The sequence below is a fragment of the Heteronotia binoei genome, chromosome 4, assembly GCF_032191835.1.
Source record: "Heteronotia binoei isolate CCM8104 ecotype False Entrance Well chromosome 4, APGP_CSIRO_Hbin_v1, whole genome shotgun sequence".
Lineage (NCBI taxonomy): Eukaryota > Metazoa > Chordata > Lepidosauria > Squamata > Gekkonidae > Heteronotia > Heteronotia binoei.
Genome location: NC_083226.1, coordinates 15,865,457 through 15,889,803, shown reverse-complemented (window position 1 = coordinate 15,889,803; position 24,347 = coordinate 15,865,457). Strand labels below are relative to the sequence as shown.

At 45.2% G+C, this 24,347-nt stretch overlaps 1 protein-coding gene across 21 annotated transcripts in view; it reads right to left on the bottom strand.

The window, feature by feature from the left end:
• ADGRL3 (adhesion G protein-coupled receptor L3) overlaps positions 1-24,347 on the bottom strand; it is an 813,661-nt gene that overhangs the window by 397,734 nt on the left and 391,580 nt on the right. For 16 of the 21 annotated variants that reach the window (XM_060236824.1, XM_060236827.1, XM_060236810.1 and 13 more), the window contains exon 5: positions 2,933-2,947. The exons of the other annotated variants lie outside the window; for them this stretch is intronic. In XM_060236824.1, the coding sequence (XP_060092807.1) occupies positions 2,933-2,947 (15 nt within the window). The remainder of the gene's footprint in view (positions 1-2,932; positions 2,948-24,347) is intronic. 21 annotated transcript variants of the gene reach the window in all.

Here is a 24,347-nt window from a genome sequence, read left to right as displayed (position 1 = left end):
AAACCATCAATTCTAAAAGGGGCTTTATTCAGGGAAAAAATGGGATACTGAAAAAGCACAAAATGCTTATTTGGATCTGACATACTCAATGCAGGGGACAAAAGGTTTTGTTTGGTGATGGTAGTATTACACAATACGTTATACAGGACCATTTGGACAATGGCCATTTCTTTGGACTGCAATCCCACTAGACTTGTTGCTCCTTCATGAACATCCCCAGAGGAATGGGGAATCAAATGCAGAAATCTGTTCTTTGCATTCAGTCTTCTGGCTCCATTCAACACCTTGGGTTGTTTTGATATCTTTCTTGCTGCTTGGGTGGGTGGGTGGGTGGGTGGGACAGTGGGAGGGCTTCTGGAGTTCTGGCACAGCTGGTGAACCTCCTGGTGGCACCTGGATTTTGGCCACTGTGTGACACAGAGTGTCGGACTGGATGGGCCACTGGCCCTAGCCAGGGGTGGAATTCTAGCAGGAACTCCTTTGCATATTAGGCCACATACCCCTGATGTAGCCAATTCTTCAAAAGCTTACACAAAAGAGTCTTGAAAACTCTTGGAGGATTGGCTACATCAGGGTGTGTGTGGCCTAAGATGCAAAGGAACGCCTGCTAGAATTCTACCCCTGGCCTGATCCAACATGGCTTCTCTTATGTTCCTATATAGTTCTATAAGGAAAGCTGGAATCAGGTCTCTGGGGGGAAATGTTGGTGGCTTTGGATTCAAATTTGCCTTGCTCCTTTCTCCTTCGCCAGTAAATCTATGAGATTCTAGTTTCCTTGGTTACACTTAAGGACTGTTGGATCAGGGCCACTGCGGCTGCAGCAGAGTTCATCGTCCGCATCTGCGTGAATGCATGCTTTTTTTTTTTGCATTGCATCTAATTATTTTCTCAGGCGGCAATTCCAGTAACAACCTGCTCCAAGCAACTTGGGAGACTTGTGATTTTCAGCAAGAGGGAGCGTACAAAGAAATGGGGCATGTGCCAAATTTCCAGCTGCTGGTTTGAACATTAAAGGTGGCCTAAGGCGACACCACCCACGGAAAGAGACTCCCATTTGTACAGAGGTGAACAGGAAATTCCTGAACTGTTTGTTGTGCGTAGAGAATGAATGACACCCCCGTTGTGGGTACTGTGGGGTTTCCCTCTGCAGAAACCAGCAAGAGGTTTCCCAGGACCGTCAATCGCAGGAATTTCCGGCTCATCAATCTGTGCCAGTAATTTTTGTATTTGGGTTTTCCACAACCCAGGATAGGAATGCACTGATCCAACCATAAATTTCACCCAGCAGAGCACTGGTGGAGTTAAATACTGAAATCCTTGGCCTTCGACTCTGAAACTCAGAAATGTACTGGATATGATGGAGGGACAATGCCTTTTCCATGATCACTAGAGCCTTGAGGGTGGTGTGTGGGCTTGGAGCAGTGCCTGCTTGCCCCATTCAACCTATTCAGTTCCCATTTGCACTGAGGGCTACATACAAACCCCCAAAAGCATCAATGCCTCTCTGCATATGACTTGGGAGGGATACAGCTCACATGTAGAGGAGAATGCATGTATAGGCACTTGTACAAAAGCTGCAAATTCCATTGCCTGCTCAATCCTAAGCAGGGCTATGCAGAGGTAAGTCCCATTGTGTTCAATAGGGCTTCTTCCCCAGGAAAGTGCTTTTAAGATTGCAGACTTAATGTCACTAGAAGAGCTCATGTGATGGGGGGGGGGGGGGCAGAAAGATTTCAAATTTAGTTAGTGGTTCGCTTTACGACCGTTTTGAGTACCAGGAGGGTTACCAGGTCCCTCTGGTAATTGGTGGGCGGCAGGAAGGGACTTACCAGTTAGTGGAAGCCCTTGCTGGTGATACACTGTTGTCACTTCCTGTGCACACCGGAAGCGGCATCAGCACTTTTTCACAAAACCCGGTGGTCTAACCATACCGTTTTGCCCCGACGCCAGAATGTTCCTGGCACACCCCAGGGATATGCTGATGCTACTTCCAGGGAGCACAGGAAGGGACATGTTGGAATGCTGCCGATGCCCCCCCCCATTTTTGCACCATTTTGCCCTCACACCTGCTGAGTGGCTGAGGGCAGGGGATCCCCTGATGCCAGCAAGCATAGACAATTTCAAGACAGGATCGAGTAAACATATGGAGCAGAGGTCCATCAGTGGCTATTAGCCACAGCATATTGTTGGAACTCTCTGTCTGGGGCAGTGATGCTCTGTATTCTGGGTGCTTGGGGGGGCAACAGTGGGGGGGCTTCTAGTGTCCCCTGGTGGTCCTCCTGATGGCACCTGGTTTTTTGGCCACTGTGTGACACAGAGTGTTGGACTGGATGGGTCATTGGCCTGATCCAACAGGGCTTCTCTTATGTGACACAGAATGTTGGACTGGATGGGCCATTGGCCTGATCCAACAGGGCTTCTCTTATGTTCTTCTGTGACACAGAGTGTTGGACTGGATGGGTCATTGGCCTGATCCAACATGGCTTCTCTTATGTTCTTATATTCTTAGAAGGGGGCTGGACTGCTTTGTACTTAACCAACAGAAATCAAACCATTGCTGTTAACTTATGGAGGGGAAAAGACCTTTTGGAAATGTCTCCATTAAACCTCTAGTACTTTAGCGGGGTGTGTGTCTGTGTGTGTACTCTTGCAAATTACTTCATGCTTTTCCATAAATTGAGCAAGATATGAGAGAAATACATTTTAATTCTTTAGATAATCCTGTCAAAAGAACGATGGCACCGCAAGCCTTTCCAGAAAAAAAAGTGACATTAGTATTACTGAACAGCAGAAAATGGCGTTAAAAATGGCGAGAGAATTAACGATGAGCTTCAGCTAAAGCATTAAACTGTTAAATGTCTTATCCCACAACGACTTAGAATGGGTATATCTATCTATATACAAAAAAAAGTGAAAAAAGGCATTTAATTACCTTTTTGTTCCACTTCTATTGTAGAGAAAGAAGAAAAGCAAGAAAGGAGAAAAAGAGAATAGATTAATGGTCTCGTACTTGGGTAGGCACTTTTCTTTTACCTCTGGCCCTAAGATATCAGCCTCTTACTTCATCGATCGCTACATTCTGCAAAACATGATTCCCTCACTCTTTAAGCAGGGAACTTCTATAAACACAAACCCCAGGCACACCAAAACTTACACGAGGGTCTAACAGGCATGCAAGATCACAACCAATACCTTTTTAAGAGTCTGTGCCAATCGTGACGGCCCCAGAAGTACAAGAATGTCCCAGAAATACTTGATTTGCAGAATATGCTTCAGCTGGCAATCTACCCCTCCATTCTGCCAGGTCAGCAGCCTTCCACCCACCCCGGGAAAGAAGCGTTGCTCTGATGGAAGCAGCCCTTCCCGCAGCCGATGTGACTGTGAGGCAGGCTCCAAACTTGGCACAGGGGACAGGGCAGGGTAGAAGCCAGGGGTGGAATTCTAGCAGGACCTCCTTTGCATATTAGGCCACACCCCCTGATGTAGCCAATCCTCCTGGAGCTTACAAAAAAGAGCCTTGTAAGCTCTTGGAGGATCGGCTACATCAGGGGTGTGTGGCCTAATATACAAAGGAGCTCCTGCTAGAATTCCACCCCTGGTAGAAACCAGTGGGCTGCATGGAAAGCTCCACCTGGAGGCATTAGACTGACCGAGTAATGCTCCCCCTTCTTACAGAATTCTGTTCCTGTGACCTTCCGGAACAGCACAGGTGGCAAAAGTAGGGGAAACTGCAGTATGAGGGAAAAACTGGCAAAAAAAGAGAAAAAACTCACCCACTCCTAGGGTTGCCCGCTTTGGGCTGGAAGATACCTGGAAATTTTGTGGGTAGAGCCTGAGGAGGGCAGAATTTGGATTGGGGAGTCCACCTTCCAAAGCAGCCACTTTCTCCAGGTGATCTCTGTTGCCTGGAGATCAGCTGCCAACACCTGGAGGCTGGCAACCCTACCCACCCCCTCCACCATAACTGCACCCTCTGCCTTGTTACGGGTGGCCCCAGGCAGCCCTGGAGCAGCAGGCATTCCAAACCAAAAACTGGCATACTCTGGAATCTGCTGCACCTGCAATATCATCACCTGACAGATAACAGGGGTAAACTGATGGGAAAAAATCTTGAAATAATCAATGCAGTTATTCCCCTTTGGATAAAACAACAGTGAGCTCTGTCATCCGCCGCCATCACCTAGACAAAGGCTTAATAAGATATACATATATTCAGAAAGGAAAGGCATGCACTCTCCTGGTGGGTGGGAGAAGAAAGAAGGCCTCTTCCTAGATGGCCTCTTGTGATGTAATTACATTTTAATCCTGCCCTTTCAGCGCTGTGTGCGAGGCATGATACGCTGTTCTCCCCTCCTCTGTTCTGACCTCACACACAACATCCCGGTGAGGTAGGTGAGGCTGACTAGCAGAAGGTCACCCAGTGAGTTTCACGACGAACAGGGATTCTGAAGCCTCGGATTTCCCACGTCTAGCCCCACACTCAAGTCACTGTTGCTTTAAGTACTTGTGTTAAAGCAGTTCTTCTGTCTGCTGCTCGATTGACTGGAAGCATCATTTTAATTGATCGATCCAACCGTTTAGTTGACCAAACAGACAAACAATTGAGGATCAAAAAGTTTTAGTTTAGGAAAAAGTTAACACCACATACAAATTTACAAGTGAGCCAAAGCAGCAAGAAAATGGTCTAGCCACAATTTAAGGCCGTAAATGTGTTTAGGGTTGCCAGTCCTCCATGTGACACCTGGAGATCCCCTCCTGCTATTATGATTGCTCTCCAGATGACCAAGATCAGTTCCTTTAGAGCAGGGGTGTCAAACTCATTTGTTATGAGGGCCGGATCTGACATAAAAGAGACCTTGTTGAGCTGGGCCATGTTGAGTTGGGCCGAGCTATATCGGGCTGGGCCATGTGTGCACCTATTTAAGATTAGGTAGCAAATATATACATTTTATAAAGAGCACAGACAAACAAAAATATATATATTTTAAAAACTTAAAACATGCTTAAAATGTTAGCACTCATTGGTCTTAAAAGATGCTTTCTTTGTATTTCTCCCATGGGATCCAGGGAACTGGGCAAAGGAAGCGCTGGCTCTTTTCTTCTTTCCCCAGGGGACTGGGGGAGCCTCAGCCAATAGAAGGAAGAGAGGTTTGGCTCAGTAGCTTTGCCGTGTAATTGAAAGAGCCTGGCAAAGCAAGCTCTCCCTCTCCCCTTTCCTCCCCAAGGAGGAGCCTCAGCCAATGGGGAAAAGAGGCTTTGTTCTATAGCTCCTGAGCAAGCCTTGCAAAGCAAGCTGTTATAAAGAAGGAAGCAAGAGACAGGGAGAAGGAAGCAGATGACAGCCAGTTGCTTGGGGGCCTGACAGGAGCCCTCTAGGGGCCTGATTCGCCCCCCGAAATGCATCTTTGACACCCCTGCTCTAGAGAAAACGGCTGCTTTGGAGGGTGGATTCTATGGCATTATACCCTGCTGAGGCCTCTCCCTTCTCCAACCCCACCCTCCCCAGGTTCTACCCCCAAAATCTCCAGGTATTTCCCAACCTAGAGCTTGCAACTCTCCTCATATTGCAAAGATTGGCTGTAAGCGTGGCAATTCACATAAGTCGGTTCATCACTGGATGTTCTGCAGTTGTGAATCACTGCAGACTGAGATTCATTGACACAACTTTCATATTCCCTTGTGCTACCTTCAGCCTGCGCAGAGGAAGTTCCACACACAGGAGCTATATATATTAAAAAAAACCCCAAATGCTTTTTGAAAAAGCTGTCCTCCTCAGCCTCCTCACAGAGGAAAAGGGGCTGTGGCTGGTCTCTGTCCCTTTTCCCACTGCTGTCTCTGGGTGTTTTCATATATTCAATAATGTGGTTTCAATTCACTTCAGCGACGATTTGCAAGTGGATCTTGCCATTTCACACAGTGAAATCCAGTTGCAAAGTGCACTGAAAGTGGATTGGAAATGCAATATTTAGTGTTTGTGAAGATGCCCTCTATTTGTTGGTATAAGACGGGGTGGCCAAACTTGCTTAACGTAAGAGCCACAAAAAATAAACATCAGATGTTTGAGACCCACAAGACATGAATTTTATTTATTTATTCGATTTATATCTCACCCTCCCCACCGAATGTTGGATGTTTGAGAGCCACAAGACAAGGGAAGGAGGGTAGGGAGGAAAGGAAAGAAGGGAGGCAAATAGATAGGGGAGGGAGGAAGAGGTGGAAAGAAAGCAACTTTAACTTCTAATGCATTCTCCAAGTCAGCAGCTTAGCTTGGAGAAGTGATTTAAAGAGGCAAATGCCTTCTCCAAGCTGGCCGATGGGGCAGTGGGGACTTTTAAGAGCAACATATGTATAAAAGAGCCACATGTGGCTACCGAACTGCAGTTTGGCCACCCCTGGTATAAGAGCTTCACATGTAAATTTGTAAGTGGTTTAATTCTTCTTTTCAAACTCAAGCGTTTCAAGCACAGAATTTTCCGTTAGGCATTTTTAAAAAGGAAAAAAAGAACTCATTATACATGACAGCTATTGGAATCACCACTCTCAGACGCAGAATTCCTCGGAAGTTCTAATTTTGTGGAGGACAGGGGAGAGAAATCTTATTATTCCTCCCTCTTTCTTTCTCCTTGGCCACTCACAAGTCTTCCCTCTTTGCCCCATCACACACATACAGTGGGTGCATTCACACTAAATAACGTGCTTTGCAGCTTGATTTTTACTGTGTATGAATGGCAAAATCCACTTGCAAACAATCACCATATGTGAAAGCACCCAATGTCTTCCCGATCTCCCTTAGCCCTCATATACACTACTCACATCTTGCTCCACACACTCATTCACACAAATACCACACCAGCTCAAGCCAGGAACAACCACCTTCCCTTTCTTTCTGTGCATCCAAAGGTATGCCGGGGGCATTTCCAGAATTCCCTTTCCAAAAAGCGGTCAATTCAGCACCTCCAAACAATTCCACAGGTGGAGCATGAAGCCAATCAGCCTTGTGGCATACCCCCAATACCTGATTATTCAGACTGTCACTCTCCATGGAGGCTCCATTCACTAAGATGGGAGATAGTTGTTGATAGACCCAGGGCTCTTTTGTAGCAGGAACTCCTTTGCATATCAGGCCACACCCCTTGATGCAGCCAATCCTCCTGGAGCTTACAGCAGGTCCTGTAAGAAGAGCCCTGTAAGCTCTTGGAGGATTGGCTACATCAGGGGGTGTGGCCTGATATGCAAAGAAGTTCCTGTTACAAAACAAAAAAAAGCCCTGGATGGACCACACCCTGCCTGTCTTACGAGCCCTGCTAGATCATACTGGGGATCCATGCTGTCCACTGTCTTTTCCCAGAGTGGACAGCCAAGATGTCACAATTCCCAGGATGGGGGAGACCATAAAATACAATCCTGTAAAAACTAGAAAAACCAATGTAAAGTGAAGAAAGGTATTGATTATATCGGTGAGGTTCTAAGACCAAGTAGAAAAGAGATGGATGGAGCCTTCCTAATTTGGTTATTATGAAAGCAGCACGTTAAATACACACACGGACCTTGCATTCTGTAGAAATTCCTGCCTGCTTTTGTGGTCTGAGCACACGAAACACATTGGGGGACAGCAAGGTTCGAATTCAGTAGAACCTCGGGGAACCAACATCTGACACAGGAACGGAAGCTTTCATTCTCAAAAGCTCATTCCCTGAAAACCTTGTTGTTCTCTAAGGTGTTGCTCAGGGCGTTTTTGTAGATGGAACTCCTTTGCATATTAGGTCACACCCCCTGATGCAGCCAACCCTCCAAGAGCTTACAGGGCTCTTCTACTGTAAGCTCCAGGAGGATTGGCTACATCAGGGGTGGGTGGCTTGATATGCAAATAAGTTCCCGCTGCTAAAAAACCCTGGTGCTGCTGAATTCGAATTGAGCTCCTCTATGGCAGACCAACATGGCTGCCTTGTGGAGAAAGTGATGGCAGGCAGCCCTGATGCACTGTCCATTTTTGCCGCTCCTGTAGAAGATGGATTCCTTTCTGTTCTTAAGTTACTTGCAGAATGTCTAGAGTATAGGACAAGCTCCTTGCTGTCAAGAGGGTCTCTTGCCATGGTTGATGGTCCGGTGCATGCACTGTAGTAACCTCATACATTGTTTTGCTATCACGCTTGCTTTGATGCTGAATGCTATCTTTCCTTTGTAACAAGCACACGTATGGCTCTGCCTAGTTCCTGGGCAGCTCAAGGTCGTCGTCTGTTTCCCAGGGATCTAGTCTGCACCTGCAACAAAGCACAGGAATGGGACTTTGGGGGGAGGGTCAAAGTGCTTGGCACCTGTAGCTTTCAAATGTAACAGTCTAACTAAGGTATATGAAGGGGTGAAACCCTCCCATTGTCAGTTTCCACAAGGCCTGTCTTGCCTTGCGTCTCCCATTCACCAATTAACAAATTTTGCTAAATTCAAGAGTGTGTTGCTAACTGGAAGACTGGGGACGTGACACTTGCTGACTTCCAAAGTCTCCCTTGGTGTTTAAAAATAAAATAGAAACAGAGTATTATTTCATAAGAGTCCCATGGCGCAGAGTGGTAAAGATAATAATAATAATAATAATACTTTTTATTTGTATCCCGCCCTCCCCGCCAGGGCAGGCTCAGTTGCGGTACTGCAGTCAAACTCTCTACTCACGACCTGAGTTTGATCCTGGTGGAAGCTGGGTTCAGGTAGCTGGCTCAAGGTTGACTCAGCCTTCCATTCTTCCAAGGCTGGTAAAATGAGTACCCAGCTTGCTGGGGGGAAAGTGTAGATGATGGGGAAGGCAATGGCAAATCACCCCGTAAAAAGTCTGCCATGAAAATGTCACGATGCAACGTCACCCCAGAGTCGGAAACGACTGGTGCTCGCACAGGGGACTACCTTTACCTTTTTTTGTTGTTTTTAATTCTTTCATCAAACCTTGGTTAGAAGGAAAATGGAATGTCTTGAAGATCAACAGACTTGTGCGATTTCTGGCATGCTTATTTGAGTGAAAGTTCCATTCATTTCAATGGGACTTACTCCTAGGGAAAGTATGCATCAGGTTGTATCCTCAGAGCTCAGTTCCAACCAGGGTTTCTCAGACAGAAACCTCATTCATTTCAACAGGATGCTTAGCAGTGCCAACATCAACGCTTTGAACTGACTCTGGAAGTTTCCTTTTCTAGCCTAGAAACTGAACACCGTGCAGATGGACTTCAACATATTCTCGCCAGAAGGCTTAGCAAGGTAGAAGAACCAGCGGCGATGCCTGCCAGATCCCTGCTCTCCTTCCTGCCGTTTGCAATAACGGAGTATTCATTGGTGATACAACTCAATTAAATGTATCCCGTGAAGATCCCACAAATGTACTGAGATAACCATAAGACAAGACAGTGAACTGTGGAATTCTGGTGGGACTGTATCTCAGGCTAAGTTCTACATCTGTAGAACAGAAATAACCATGACTCCTGCAGAAGGAGAATAGGATAATGAAAGAACTGAAGGGGTGGGGGGGAGGTAAACACAGGCCTCATTTTGGGCAGAAGCTCACAGGAGTAGAGCTCCAGAATCTCTAAAGTTTATTGTCTTTCTTCTCATGATCTCTGGGTCTAAGGACGCCTGACTGGCTTCAACAAGGGCTTTTTGGTCCGGGCCCCTACCTGGTGGAATGAGTTCCCACAGGAGATGTGGGCCCTGCAGGACTTATCTAATTTCCCAGGGCCTGTAAAACAGAGCTCTTCCGCCAGGCTTTTAATTGAGCCAGTGAGTGTCCCCTGGAATCATCGCTCCCCCCAGCACCTTATGCTTATGTTATGCTGAACATTACCAGCCTCTATGTGGTCTATGACTTGTTGCCAATGATGTGGACCGTGGTTTTTGTTAATTCTGTAATTATGAGATTATCTAGTTTGGATGTAGTTTGTTTGATGTTTTGTGAGGTTTCTTAATGTTGTAAGCCGCCCAGAGCCTGCTTGTGGGATAGGGCAGGGTATAAATCGAAAAATTAAATTAAATTAAATTAAATTAAGTCAAGGATGACATTCCTGGTGAGAACACGTTCTGGTCAGGCCAAGGAGCTAGTGCCACTGATTTTGTCCTAGTTTCGAGAACTGGTGTGGTGTAGTAGTTAAGAGCCGTGGACCCTAATCTGGAAAGCTGTGCTTGATTCCCCACCCTTCCACATGGAGTCAGTTGGGTGACCTTGAGCCAATCACAGCTCTCAGAGTTCTCTCAGTCCTCTAAAATAAGTCTAGCTCACCATAAAAGAGTTGGGACTTAAGGTTGCCAGACAATCTTTGGATGTCCTGGCTATACCCCATACAATGCCATATGATAATAATTCTTATTTGTCCTCTGCTAGATTATGTAGATTATTTAAAAGCTGGGACCCACCAAGACAATGACCATTTGCCAATGACCTTAGAATGAAAAATTCCAAATCTAACAGTTCACCTAACTGACAAATTTGACGCAGAACTGACTCATGTTTCCAGTTATCAAAGAATCAAATGGTCCAAAAATGTAGATAAGCAAACCAAGGATTTTCTCAGCTCCGACAGAATCTATCAGCTCTGTGGCAAAATGATCGACTGCACGCACTTTGAAGCCACCTTATGGCAAGAACTGTTTACTAAAAGCAAACCCATCCTAGAGCCCCTGAGAGTAAAATGCCCCACACAATCATGGTTTGATCAGGAATGTCTGTCAACAAAAAAATAATAATCAATTAATAGGTAAGTTTACTTATTATAAATCACAGAGCATCTGTACAATTCCTTCCAAAGGTAGCCTAGCTCCAACTGACCCAGGTCTGCCAAATCTAAAGATGCTTCACTCTTTTGAAGAATTGTTCCAGGTAGATTCCAATCAGATGGCCCAAAACTTTCCCCGCAAAAACCTGGGAGAGTCATTCTTATGCACTGTACACCACAGGACACAACCAGGTGTCCCCTCCAACTACAAACATGAAAACCTGCCGAAGGCCATGATCACTTTTCTGCTGCAGTGAGGCTGAAAATCATCTTTGGCTACTATGATGAAGCAGGGTAGGGTGCTTATAAAGGGCAGGGGGATTTGATGAAGTTATCGTTTAGATAATACTGCATTCCTTTTAAGTACATAAAAATGTCCAGACTTTAAAGAATGCCTTGGCCTTATCCCAGGTGTACGTTTCTGACACTATCAATTCATCAGCAAAAACTCTCAAAGACTCTTGAGTTTGGCCACAGGATCATTTAGGAGGAGACCACAGGATCATTTAGGAGGAGACCACTTGTTTAGGAGGAGACCACTAGAGCCAGTTTGGTGTAGTAGTTAAGTGTGCGGACTCTTATCTGGGAGAACCGGGTTTGATTCCCCACTCCTCCACTTGCACCTGCTGGAATGGCCTTGGGTCAGCCAGAGCTCTCTTATCTGGGAGAACTGGGATTGATTCCCCACTCCTCCACTTGCACCTGCTGGAATGGCCTTGGGTCAGCCAGAGCTCTCTTATCTGGGAGAACCGGGTTTGATTCCCCACTCCTCCCCTTGCACCTGCTGGAATGGCCTTGGGTCAGCCAGAGCTCTCTTATCTGGGAGAACCGGGTTTGATTCCCCGCTCCTCCCCTTGCACCTGCTGGAATGGCCTTGGGTCAGCCAGAGCTCTCTTATCTGGGAGAACCGGGTTTGATTCCCCACTCCTCCACTTGCACCTGCTGGAATGGCCTTGGGTCAGCCAGAGCTCTCTTATCTGGGAGAACTGGGATTGATTCCCCACTCCTCCACTTGCACCTGCTGGAATGGCCTTGGGTCAGCCAGAGCTCTCTTATCTGGGAGAACCGGGTTTGATTCCCCACTCCTCCACTTGCACCTGCTGGAATGGCCTTTGGTCAGCCAGAGCTCTCTTATCTGGAAGAACCGGGTTTGATTCCCCACTCCTCCACTTGCACCTGCTAGCATGGCCTTGGGTCAGCCATAGCTCTCGGTGAGTTGTCCTTGAAAGGGCAGCTGCTGTGAGAGCCCTCTCCAGCCCCACCCACCTCACAGGGTGTCTGTTGTGGGGGAGGAAGGGAAAGGAGATTGTAGGCCGCTCTGAGACTCTGTCCTTGAAAGGCAGCTGCTGTGAGAGCCCTCTCCAGCCCCACCCACCTCACAGGGTGTCTGTTGTGGGGGAGGAAGGTAAAGGAGATTGTGAGCCGCTCTGAAACTCTTTGGAGTGGAGGGCGGGATATAAATCCAATATCTTCTTCTTCTTCTTCTTCTTCTTCTTCTTGATTGATGTTATGTGAGGTCCCACTTGGAAATATGGCCGCCCCACAATACCCACGAAAAAGTAATCTGACTGTTTAGGGGCTGGGGCCTGCAAGAGAGAGACCAGCAGAAAGAGAAGATGGTGATAACTGTCTGGGGAGGGGCAAGAAGATATTTAAGGAAAGAAATAGCCACCCCATAGGTGAGACACATCAAGGGAGGGCAGGAAAAAGGAGGGGTCACATAGTCAGCGGAAAACTGGGAAATGCCAGAGGCAGTGGAAGCTCCTTCCCTTCCCTCGGACTATTTATTCACAAGAGAAACTGACCCTCTGAGTATGCACAGGGTGCATTTTCACCGGTGTTTACAAAATGTGAGGACTTCTTCACAGCATGATCAATCATAGTCAAGGAAACAATGTATCTCTTGAGGTGTTTCCTATAGAAATAAAGACCTTGGGGGAGGAGGGTAGAAGGAGAAAGATTTGGAAAATTATTCCCTAGGGTTTCCTTCCATTTTTGTTCAGGGGGGAAATTGGGATATTTGGAGCACAGAAAAAAACCCTCTCTAAATGATCCTATCAATTGGCCATTTTACTGCCTTTTCCCCTGAAGCCTGTAAGTATTGCCTTCCTCAAAACATAGGTTGCATTCAGACAGCAAAATAAACTAAAGTTTGTGCAGATCAATTTCTTGCAGGGCTTTTTTTTTGCGTAGAAATGCACAGGAACACAGTTCTGGCTGGCTTGGGCTCAGAGGGCGTGGCCTAATATGCAAATGAATTCCTGCTGGGCTTTTTCTACAAAAAGCCCTGTGCGAGACAATGGTGATGTCAAGGGGTGTGGCCTAATATTCAAATACGTTCCTGTTGGACTTAAAAAAAAAAAGCCCTGGTTTGTTGTACAAATCCTGGTTTATCGAGACTTGCCTCCTTTCCTGCTTCAAAGCAGAATCCACAGCTCTTATCTTGAGCTCTCTTGCGTTGCCAGGCTGTTTGATGGAGCCCATTTGTTGCTAGCTGACTGCAAGCAACTTGGAGAGAAATTAGGTTTGGTTTGGTGGAGGGAGCCGGAGGTATGGCAATCCTCTTCATTTGTGCTCAAGTCCCTCAGTCCCCCTCCCTTTTTCTATTCTATGTGTTTCAATGGCGAACTTGGCGACAATAAATTTTGTGTCCCTTCTTTTCTTTCTAGTTGATCATCAATCCTCTGCCCCTCCTGTGCATTCCCTAAGCTGAAAGAAATTAGATCTTTCCCAGCTCCCCTTTCTGCCTTGCCATTCCACTGCCTTTGCTGGATGCAACTGGGAGTGACATAATTTGCCCTCGGTCTGTGCTTCTCTCTCTGTATGCGGGCAGCAAAGAAGGGTGCTGCTATTGAACAAATATGAATGCCTTCTCCAAGCTGGCCGATGGGGGAGTGGGGACTTTTGAGAGCCACATATGTATAAAAGAGCCACATGTGGCTCCCGAACTGGTATAAGAGCTTCACATGTAAATTTGTAAGTGGTTTAATTCTTCTTTTCAAACTCAAGCGTTTCAACAATAGAATTTTCCGTTAGGCATTTTTAAAAAGGAAAAAAAGAACTCATTAAACATGACAGCTATTGGAACCACCACTCTCAGACGCAGAATTCCTCGGAAGTTCTAATTTTGTGGAGGACAGGGGAGAGAAATCTTATTATTCCTCCCTCTTTCTTTCTCCTTGGCCACTCACAAGTCTTCCCTCTTTGCCCCATCACACACATACAGTGGGTGCATTCACACTAAATAATGTTCTTTGCAGCTTGATTTTTACTGTGTATGAATGGCAAAATCCACTTGCAAACAATCACCATATGTGAAAGCACCCAATCTTCCCGATCTCCCTTAACTACTCACATCTTGCTCCACACACTCATTCACACAAATACCACACCAGCTCAAGCCAGGAACAAACACCTTCCCTTTCTTTCTGTGCATCCAAAGGTATGCCGGATGCATTTCCAGAATTCCCTTTCCAAAAAGCGGTCAATTCAGCACCTCCAAACAATTCCACAGGTGGAGCATGAAGCCAATCAGCCTTGTGGCATACCCCCAATACCTGATTATTCAGACTGTCACTCTCCATGGAGGCTCCATTCACTAAGATGGGAGATAGTTGTTGATAGACCCAGGGCTCTTTTGTAGCAGGAACTCCTTTGCATATCAGGCCACACCCCCTGATGTAGCCAATCCTCCCGGGGCTTACAGCAGGTCCTGTAAGAAGAGCCCTGTAAGCTCTTGGAGGATTGGCTACATCAGGGGTGTGTGGCCTAATATGCAAAGGAGTTCCTGTTACAAAAAAAAAACCCTGGATGGACCACACCCTGCCTGTCTTACGAGCCCTGCTAGATCATACTGGGGATCCATGCTGTCCACTGTCTTTTCCCAGAGAGGACAGCCAAGATGTCACAATTGCCAGGATGGGGGAGACCAGAAAATACAATCCTGTAAAAACTAGAACATAAGAACATAAGAGAAGCCATGTTGGATCAGGCCAATGGCCCATCAAGTCCAACACTCTGTGTCACACAGTGGCAAAAAATGTTATATACACACATACACTGTGGCTAATAGCCACTGATGGACCTCTGCTCCATATTTTTATCTAAACCCCTCTTGAAGGTGGCTATACTTGTGGCCGCCACCACCTCCTGTGGCAGTGAATTCCACATGTTAATCACCCTTTGGGTGAAGAAGTACTTCCTTTTATCCGTTTTAACCTGTCTGCTCAGCAATTTCATCGAATGCCCACGAGTTCTTGTATTGTGAGAAAGGGAGAAAAGTACTTCTTTCTCTACTTTCTCCATTCCATGCATTATCTTGTAAACCTCTATCATGTCAATGTAAAGTGAAGAAAGATATCGATTATATTGGTGAGGTTCTAAGACCAAGTAGAAAAGAGATGGCTACTTGGCCTAATTGTTAATCTGGCCCTGCTCTCCAATTTCCCTCATGGCTTCCTGATCTCTAAAAAACAAGACCAAGAAGCTGCAAGTAAGGTTGCCAAGTCCAATTTAAGAAATATCTGAGGACTTTGGGGGTGGAGCCAGGAGATATTGGAAGTGGAGCTATGAGCAAGGTTGTGACAAGCATAATTGTCCAAAGGGAGTTCTGGCCATCACATTTAGAGGGACCACACACCTTTTAAATGCCTTCCTTCCATTGGAAATAATTAAGGATAAGGTCACATTCTTTGGCGGCTCCCTGGTCCAATCCTTTTGAAACCTGGAGGGTGTTTTGAGGAGAGGCATCGGATGCTATGTTGCAAATTTGGTGCCTCAAAAAACAGCCTCCCAGAGCCCCAGATACCTGTGGATCAATTCTCCATTATTCCCTATGGGAATTGGTCTCCATAGGGAATAATGGAGTGCCCAGCAGACGTTTCCCCCCCTGAACCGGAGGGAGGGCCTCCAAACCGGGGGATCCCCTGCCCCCACCTGGTGATTGGGCAACCAGAAAAGAGTCACACGGTGTGTGGACCTGGCGAACAAGCATAGGCACTGTGTACCACTGACTCTTGTGATAGAATTAGTCCTTAACAAACCAATACAAAAAAAATATAGAAATAATGTTCAAAATCTTTGTCCAAAAATACTGTTATTTATTAAGTGGTAAGTTACAATCTCAAGGGTACGGAAATTTTCCAGAATCACAGATTAGTTCCCAAAAGGAAAAAAAAGCTGACAGGCAAAACCGGTCTCTTTTCCCCCGTTTCGCTGTAAGCTTTATCTAAGCCACTGCTTATTCACTTTTCACATCAACTTCCATTGTCACAAAGCATATAATTGCAGTACTTTCAAGAATCAATTTTCGTATGCCCCGTGCTGACATTTTACATGAGGCATACCTGTGATTTGCCCCGCGCAAAATGCCGGCACAGAACAACTGGTGCGAAATCGCCAGTTTGCTCCACCCAGAAACGGAAGCCTGCCCCGGAGAAAGGTGAGTGCGGAATCAGCCTAAGAGTACTATTATGTATTATAGTGATGGAGAGAAAAAATGATAATGACTCTATTTTACTTTTACCCCTTTTTCCTTCCCATTCTGTATTCCCTTACCGCCCACTTTTCAGAATTTCAATTATATATATATTTGTTTTTTTTCTGCACAAAAGCAGTGATCAGCTTCAGCCAATTTGTACACTGAACTTTTTTTTAAAGCACTGTAACTTGGCTATTTTACAACAGAGTTTTCTGAAATTTAGTCAGATTGCATGGGAATATTGTCAGTGAGAGGAAAGGAGTAAACAGAGCACTGAACACAAAGAGAAAGTTCCGCAGAGAAGCACTGGAAAAATAGCTACACTTTGAACCTCTGTGTTTTGAAGATGCATTAAAATAATTAGGTCTAGTAAGGTGACAAAGAATGATCGTGACATTTAGAATTACCAGTCAACTGAGAAAGCAGTAGGCCAGTGAACCAGGATAGCATGCATTTGGTTGTTCTTCGGCACAGTACAATTGCTAATTTTGAATAGGATTACGTCACTAAAATCAGCCTTCTAATCAGAAAATGGAAGGCAGCCAACATATCACCAATCATAAATGAAAAAAGTGGGGGATCTGGGGAATCACAGACTCATTTGCTTGCATTCTTTCCAAGGTACATGAGGGAAAAATTATTTAGGCTAGAGGTGTTAAATGTACAGATGAAAATGTTTTTTGGGGGGAGAACGTTCTGCAAGATCTTGCCCCTTCATCCCTATAATACAGTGGGTTCCATGCAATGATGAGGCAAGGTGGTAGTAGTGATCATAGCTCCTTAATTAAATACAGCATAGTACAGCGCTGCCTCAAAATACTGGGCCAATGGGGCCAACTATATATACACTCAAAGTTCCCGCACTAGCTTGCTATTGGACCATTCAAAACCAGCAGGGGGCTCATGATTGGAGCAGGGCAGCAGGGATTTGGATCCTGCTGCCTATTGTTCCAGAGTCCCCAAGCTCAGTCCTACAGGCTCCAATGAGCCAGGCAAGAACTCCATATCTTAGTCACAATCCCGATCACATGTACAACACTCCCTTTCTAAGTGTCTCTGGTAACCATGTGGCTATTTTCTACTCGGAGTTTCTGGGAAACTCTCAGGAAGCGCTCCAGGTGAAATGAAGCAAAAGTGAGAGGAGAATGTGGATTTTCCCCTGGGAATTAATTAAATACGACAAGCAAAAAGTAAGAATTAATGCACAATTGTCTAACTCAAATGCCAGAAAAAGTGGGAGTAGTGTTAGACTTGGTCCAAGTTCAAATCCCCACTTATCCGCCCACTTTGCTTGTCTTGGGCTAGCTGTCACTAAGTCTCAGTCTAATATACTTTTCAGGTCTGTTGTGAGGATAAAAATAGGACAGCCCCCATGTAGGCCATCCCGAGCCCTTTAGAGGGAAAGCAGGATAAAAATGGAAGAAAGGCAGAACAAATGCCCTTTCCAAAGATCTGTATCAGGACCGGTGCTGTTTAATCTGAAAGAATGAATGAACAAAAGACCCGTTTTGATCAGAAAGTACTTTGATATCAAATGACCCTCTGCTACTTTCTTTGTTGCATTAATAACATTCACAGATGACACATCGGAGGACTGAAAATGCAGCCGAAGTGTCATTTATGGGGGGGAAATGCCCTTGGGGGAAAGTGAGAATCTGGCCATATGCTGGTGCTTTGCTTTCCTCGCTGTGCTATAATTCATCACCTGCGAGGCCCTCAAAAATCACCGTTTTCAGTCCAGAAGGGGTCAGAAGCAAATCAAAAGCGTGGCTGAGCTATCTTGCAAAGGTGTCTCTAGAGCCCGTTTTCCTTCCTATGATTAATACAGCTCATATTTAATCTGCGCAAGGAAAACATTTGATCATTCGGATGACACAGATTGCCTCCGCAACTGCCAGAACCAAATGAAGGCAAATATCATTCAAATATATTTATGATCCTCATTAACCAAAATCTACCAGCAGCTTGGCAGATACGTGTCTTCCAAAACCACCTCAGTGGTTTGAGGCACGAAACAACCTTTGCTCTGTCAAGCATTTATAAGCAGGTAAGGGGACACCCATACCACCAAGTGTGGTTTCCTGAGCATGCCTCAAACACTAGAATTTTGAATATGAGAAAACAACCTCCAGATACGTTAAAAAGGTAAAGCTAGTCCCCTGTGCAAGCACTGGGTTGTTACCGACCCATGGGGTGACATCACATCAGGACCTTTTCTTGGCAGACTTTTTTTACGGAGTGGTTTGCCATTGCCTTCCCCAATCATCTACACTTTCCCCCCAGCAAGCTGGGTACTCATTTTACCAACCTCGGAAGGATGGAAGGCTGGGTCAACCTTGAGCCGGCTACTTGAACCCAGCTTCTGCCGGGATCAAAGTTGTGAGCAGAGCTTGGATTGCTCTCATAGAATTGCAGCCTGAATCAGGTTAATACTTCTTGTAAAAAGGGGTGGGGGGAGTCATGTTGCATTGAACACAGTCAAGTTTACTTCTGTATAAACCAGGGTTTTTGAGCAGGAGTGCACAAGAAAACAGTTCTGGTTAGCTTGGTGCCGGGATGCGGCCTAATATGCAAATGAGCTCCTGCTGAGCTTTTTCTACAAAAAAGCCATGCGTGAAACCGTGGCGACATCACAGAGTATGGCCTAATATGCAAATGATTCCTCCTGGGCTTTTTCTACCAAAAAACAAATGACATGTTTATACTCCTTCATTCTGTTTCAAAACTACTACTACAAATGGCAGAGTCTGAGTGAGAAAGATGATCTATGAGTAAATAAATAACTGTACAGCAAGTACAGAAATGTCTTGAGCAAAATGCAGTGGACAGGGAGGGGTAATATCCCTGGTGGGAGATCAGGAGTACTAGAAATAGTAAGTGATTGGGGACTCTGGTTTATCCTGCTGTGTATAGCTTATTGTAAGGAGGAGGATCTCATGATGTGATTTCTGTACCCCATTATGTGTTATGTGAATGCTTATGCTATGTTTAAGTTTGGGAACTCAAAATCTGTTGTCCATCCCCGGATCAAGGGAGGCCAGACTAAGCTCAACACGGGCCAGGGCCTTCTCAGTGCAGCACCAATGCTGTGGAATGCTCTCCCTGAGGCCATAAGAGCCCTACGGGATCTCTCCCAATTCCACAGGGCTTGTAAATAGGGTTGCCAAGTCCAATTTACGAAATATCTGGGGACTTTGGGGGTGGAGACGGGAGACTTTGGGGTGGAGCCAGGAGACAGTAGGGGTGGAGCCAAGATCAAGGCTGTGACAAGCGTAACTGAACTCCAAAGGAAGTTCTGGACATCACATTTAAAGGGACAGCACACCTTTTCAATGCCTTCCTTCCATAGGAAATAATGAAGGAAAGGGGCGCCTTCTTTTGAGGCTCATAGAATTGGACCCCCTGGTCCAATCTTTTTGAAACTTGGGGGATATTTTGGGGAGAGGCACTAGATGCTGAACTGAAAATTTGGTGCCTCTACCTCAAAAAACAGGCCCCCCCAGAGCCCCAGATACCCGCGGATCAATTCTCCATGATTTTCTATGGGAATAAATCTCCATAGGGAATAACAGAGTCCCCAGCAGACATTCCGCTCCCCCCCGCCCCGCTTTCTGATGACCCTGAAGCGGGGGGAGGGCCTCCAAACCGGTGGATTCCCTGCCCCCACCTGGGGATTGGCAACCCTACTTGTAAAACCAAACTTTTTTGACAGGCCTATAGTAACTAGTGGGAGAAGTCTGCCACTTCTATGCCGCTGAGCAATACCATCAAAAGGACCACTAACAGATAAACAGAAGACCTAATATAATCTGATCCGCCTATGCTTCAAGATTTTGTATTGCACCTAATATTTTGTTTTTACACTGTTAATTGTTTATGTTTTATTACTTTAAACTTGTAACTGACATTGTTCATTTTACTATGACTGTTAGCCGCCATGAGTCCGCTTTTGGAATGGGCGGGACATAGACTGGAGGTAAATAAAACAAACAAACAAACAAACAACAAACAAAGTTCTTTCCGCTGGTTCCAAACTTCTAAAATCCTAACGCATTGGTTAGTGAATATCCCGTTTTGTTGACTGTACTGACTCACTATGTGTAATCTGCGTGGAGTCCCTGTGAGAAAGGTGGACTACAAACAACATAAATAAATAAATAAATTCACACTAAACTGTCCCTATTATTATTATCATTTACAAAATTTATATCCCACTTTTCTGTTGTCAGAGGGGCCACCAAGGCAGCTAATTTCTGTAAAATGTTGAAGGGTTGGCAAAGAAATCACATAATGTTTTTAGAGCAGTGAAGTTCAAAGGTACTAATTCTTCTCCTGGACTGAAGTTTTTTTAAAAAACTAGTGATTCTGCATTTTTGCCATGGGAGCCAGTTGCGCATAGTGCTGACTGCCTTGTACCTGTGACATCACTCAGAAACCTTCACTCAGAGAGCCAGTTTAGTGTAGTGGTTAAATGTGCAGACTCTTATCTGGGAACCGGGTTTGATTCCCCACTCCTCCACTCACAGCTGCCGGAATGGCCTTTGGTTAGCGCTAGCTATCGCAGAAGTTGTCCTTGAAAGGGTAGCTGCTGTGAGAGTCTTTTCAGCCCCACCCACCTCACAAGGTGTCTGTTGCGGGGGGAGAAGATATAGGAGATTGTAAGCCGCTCTGAGTCTCTGATTCAGAGAGAAGGGCGAGGTATAAATCTGCAGTCTTCTTCTTCCCTGATCCTGGGAGCATTTGGAAATTTCCTGCTGTAATTAATAAGGTAATGGAATTAACAGTTCACGTGTAGTGCCCTTTTAAAAAATTACATGGTACACGACCTACCTGCAGAGTGGAGAGAGACCAGCCGGGGTTGTCTCTTTCAGTTTTCTGGAAGAAGCTCAAAACATTTTTCTACTGTAAGACTTTAGAATAATTGCTTGCTTGCTGTTGGTTTATTGTACTCTGAATAGTTTAAAATTGCCCTTTTATTATATTCAAGGTGTCTTAATGAGTTAAAAATTTCTTTATTATGTACATAAACAAATAATGCATGACTAGGAACACCCAGAACATTGTAGAAAAACTATTTTAAACCTGTTGGATATAAAACTATATTAGACCATAGTCACATCCTAATTAAAGAATCGAGAAAAAGACAGGTGGTTGGATATTACCCTGGAATTTATTCCTTCAGTATATCACAAAAAAGAGACTCTTTCAATAAATCTGTCCACTTGGACTGTAATTCCCACCCATCAATAATAAGTAACTTAAGACGTTAAGGCAATAAACTACACCAGTGAAGGACAGGGATCAATCTTTTTCTAATACAAGGAAAATATACTATCTGACAGAAGTGAAGAGATTTGAAACCAGTTCAAGAACCACAACGCTAGTACTAAATACTGTAGCAAAACTACTTCTTTAATATATTGTAAAAGAAAAAATGCCATTTCCTTAATTAAATTAAAAACTCCTTTCCTAAAATATCCTGTTACCAGACGAGTTCAGAAGACAAGCCTTCCCTTCTTTGAAAACAAAATCCGCCTTTCCTTCTTGGCATCTCCTGAAAGTATTTAAGGCTGGATCATATATTAGAAGGGGTCAAGAACCCATAATGCTGTGTCTTATAAATTTTTTTTTTACTGAAGATTGGTTGATATAAAACTTTGGAAGACATGTAAACTGGAGCCATTTCTGCAGTTGCAATTACTATATTTTTCTTTTGCTGTCATGCAACAGCTGCATGCTGGCTCCCTCCCCCACCGCCTCCATAGGGTTTTCATCTCCCTAGAAGCTAAAATGGCTAAACATTGGCCACATAAAGACAAGACTCACTGGAAAAGACAATCAGGCTCGGAAAAGTTGTAGCCGGGAAAGAACAGAAATGGACTGATTCAATAACAGAAGCCATGGCTCTCAGTTTGGAAGACCTGAGAATGGTTGGTAATGACAGGATGTTTTGGAGAATTTTAATTCACAGGGTCTCCGTAAGTCGGAAGTGACTTAATGGCACTCAACACATACGCACATAGGGTTTTCAAGGTTTTCTGCCATTGCCTGCCTCTGTGTAGTAACCCTAAACTTCCTTGGTGGGTCTCGTACCGAAACACTAACCAGGCCCAATTCTGTTTAGCTTCTGTTCTAGAACACTCTCCCCACCCCCCCCTTCTAAAAGCTGCCAGTAAGCTCCCCCCCCCCCTTCATTTCTTCTAAAAGTTGCCAGTAGGGTTGTTTAAATTTAACAAGAGTTTATATTGATGCCCTATCAATCCTTTAGTAGCATTACCTTCCATTAACAATTCTAAAGGGGATTTATCTTTCAAAAATGCTTTATTTCTTCAGCAAGGTAAGTACAGTGTATCTGCACTGAGAGGGGGAAAAAAGGTTGCAACAATAGAGGCTTAGATCTATCGCGCTCATGCCACAACCATGTTCCCCTCAAGCCATTTCTCTAAATTAATCAAGCCAGATTTCTCTTTTGCAGTTTGGACATATTCCTCACAATACTTCATACAGAAATATTTTGTCCGGTATAAAATATAAAAGCTAATGAGAAAAGTCACGGAGAAGGTATATTTTGCAGTTTGTACAAAACTGTTCACAAAGAGAAACCTGAAGATATCTTTATAACACTTTTCTTCGCCAACCTCTTTTTTGAAACCAAACAAAACCTTCCCGAATCCTGATTCTCCTTTAACAGATTTATCTTCCCATAGCCACTCTCACTGCTTGAAAGTATCATCTAATATTCGTACCCATGTCTACTAATTAGGATTGCCAGGTCCAATTCAAGAAATATCTGGGGGACTTTGGGGGTAGAGCCAGGAGACTTTGGGGGTGGGGCCATGAACAAGGTTGTGACAAGCATAATTGAACTCCAAAGGGAGTTCTGGCCACATTGGGGGAACTCACACCTTTGAAATGCCTTCCCACCACTGGAAAATGGTTGGGGGAACCTTCTTTTGGGGTTCATAGACTTGAACCCCCTGGTCCAATCTTTTGGAAACTTGGAGGTATTTTGAGGAGAGGCATCAGATGGTATGCTGCAAATTTGATGCCTCTACGTCAAAAAACAGCCTCACCCTCAGAGCCCCAGATACCCACCAATCAATTCTCCATTATACCTAGTGTCATGAGTGCTGGGGACCCTGCAGAAGAAGCTGAGCCTGCAGAAGAAACTGTGCCCCTGCCACCTGCACCAGTGCCCCTGCCTCCTGCTGGAGAAGATCCAAACCCCCCTGCCTCGCCCTCTTGGGTGGCTCGTGTGCGTGACCGCCTTTATCAGGACTATGGCTTCTGGACCCCCTGACTTTGGCTTCGACTTCTGGACTCCCTGACTTCGGCTTCTGAACCTCTGACCTGTGATACCTGGACTGTGATTCGGTTTTGGCGCTTTGGACCCTCTTTGTTCACCAGCTACAGACCTTGGACTGCCCCTGGACGTCGCCTGACCTGGCCCCAGCCCGTGACGCCTTATGGGAATCGGTCTCTACAGGGAATAATGCCCAGCAAACATTCCCCCACACACACTTTCTGATGACCCTGAAGCGGGGGGAGGGCCTCCAAATCGGGAGTTCCCCTGCCCCTACCTGGGGACTGGCAACCCTACTACTAATCCTTCCTGTTTATATAGAATTTTAGTATGACTTCTTACTGATTAATTGTCCCATAGAAACTTTTTTTGCCATATATCATATCCAGTCTTGAAATACTAACTTATAATGGTAAACTTTTTTTTTTTAATTAAAAATCCAACATTTTGGGAAGTCCATTCACCTTGACCAGGGATCCCCAACATAGTGTCTGGGGTGCCATGGTGCCCAGCCCACCAATATCTTTCCTAATGCCCACTTAGTGTTTTTAGGAAGTGGGCGGGGGCAGGTAGGGCTTGTACCCAGCAGGTCTGCTGACTGGCTATGCCATCCTGTTACAGAGCTTCTGCCTTAAATGCTGAAGGGTTACTTTAAGAGTTCTGCAAACCTTGCTCCCTTACAATTTGTTGTTGACTCCGCCTCTTGCGGAAGCCATTTTGTTGCATTCACTGCCCTGTGTCAGAATTCAAAAAGTGTCCACAGGCTCAAAAAAGTTGGGGGCCGCAATCCTGGCAGTAGTTTATCCTCTATAAATGC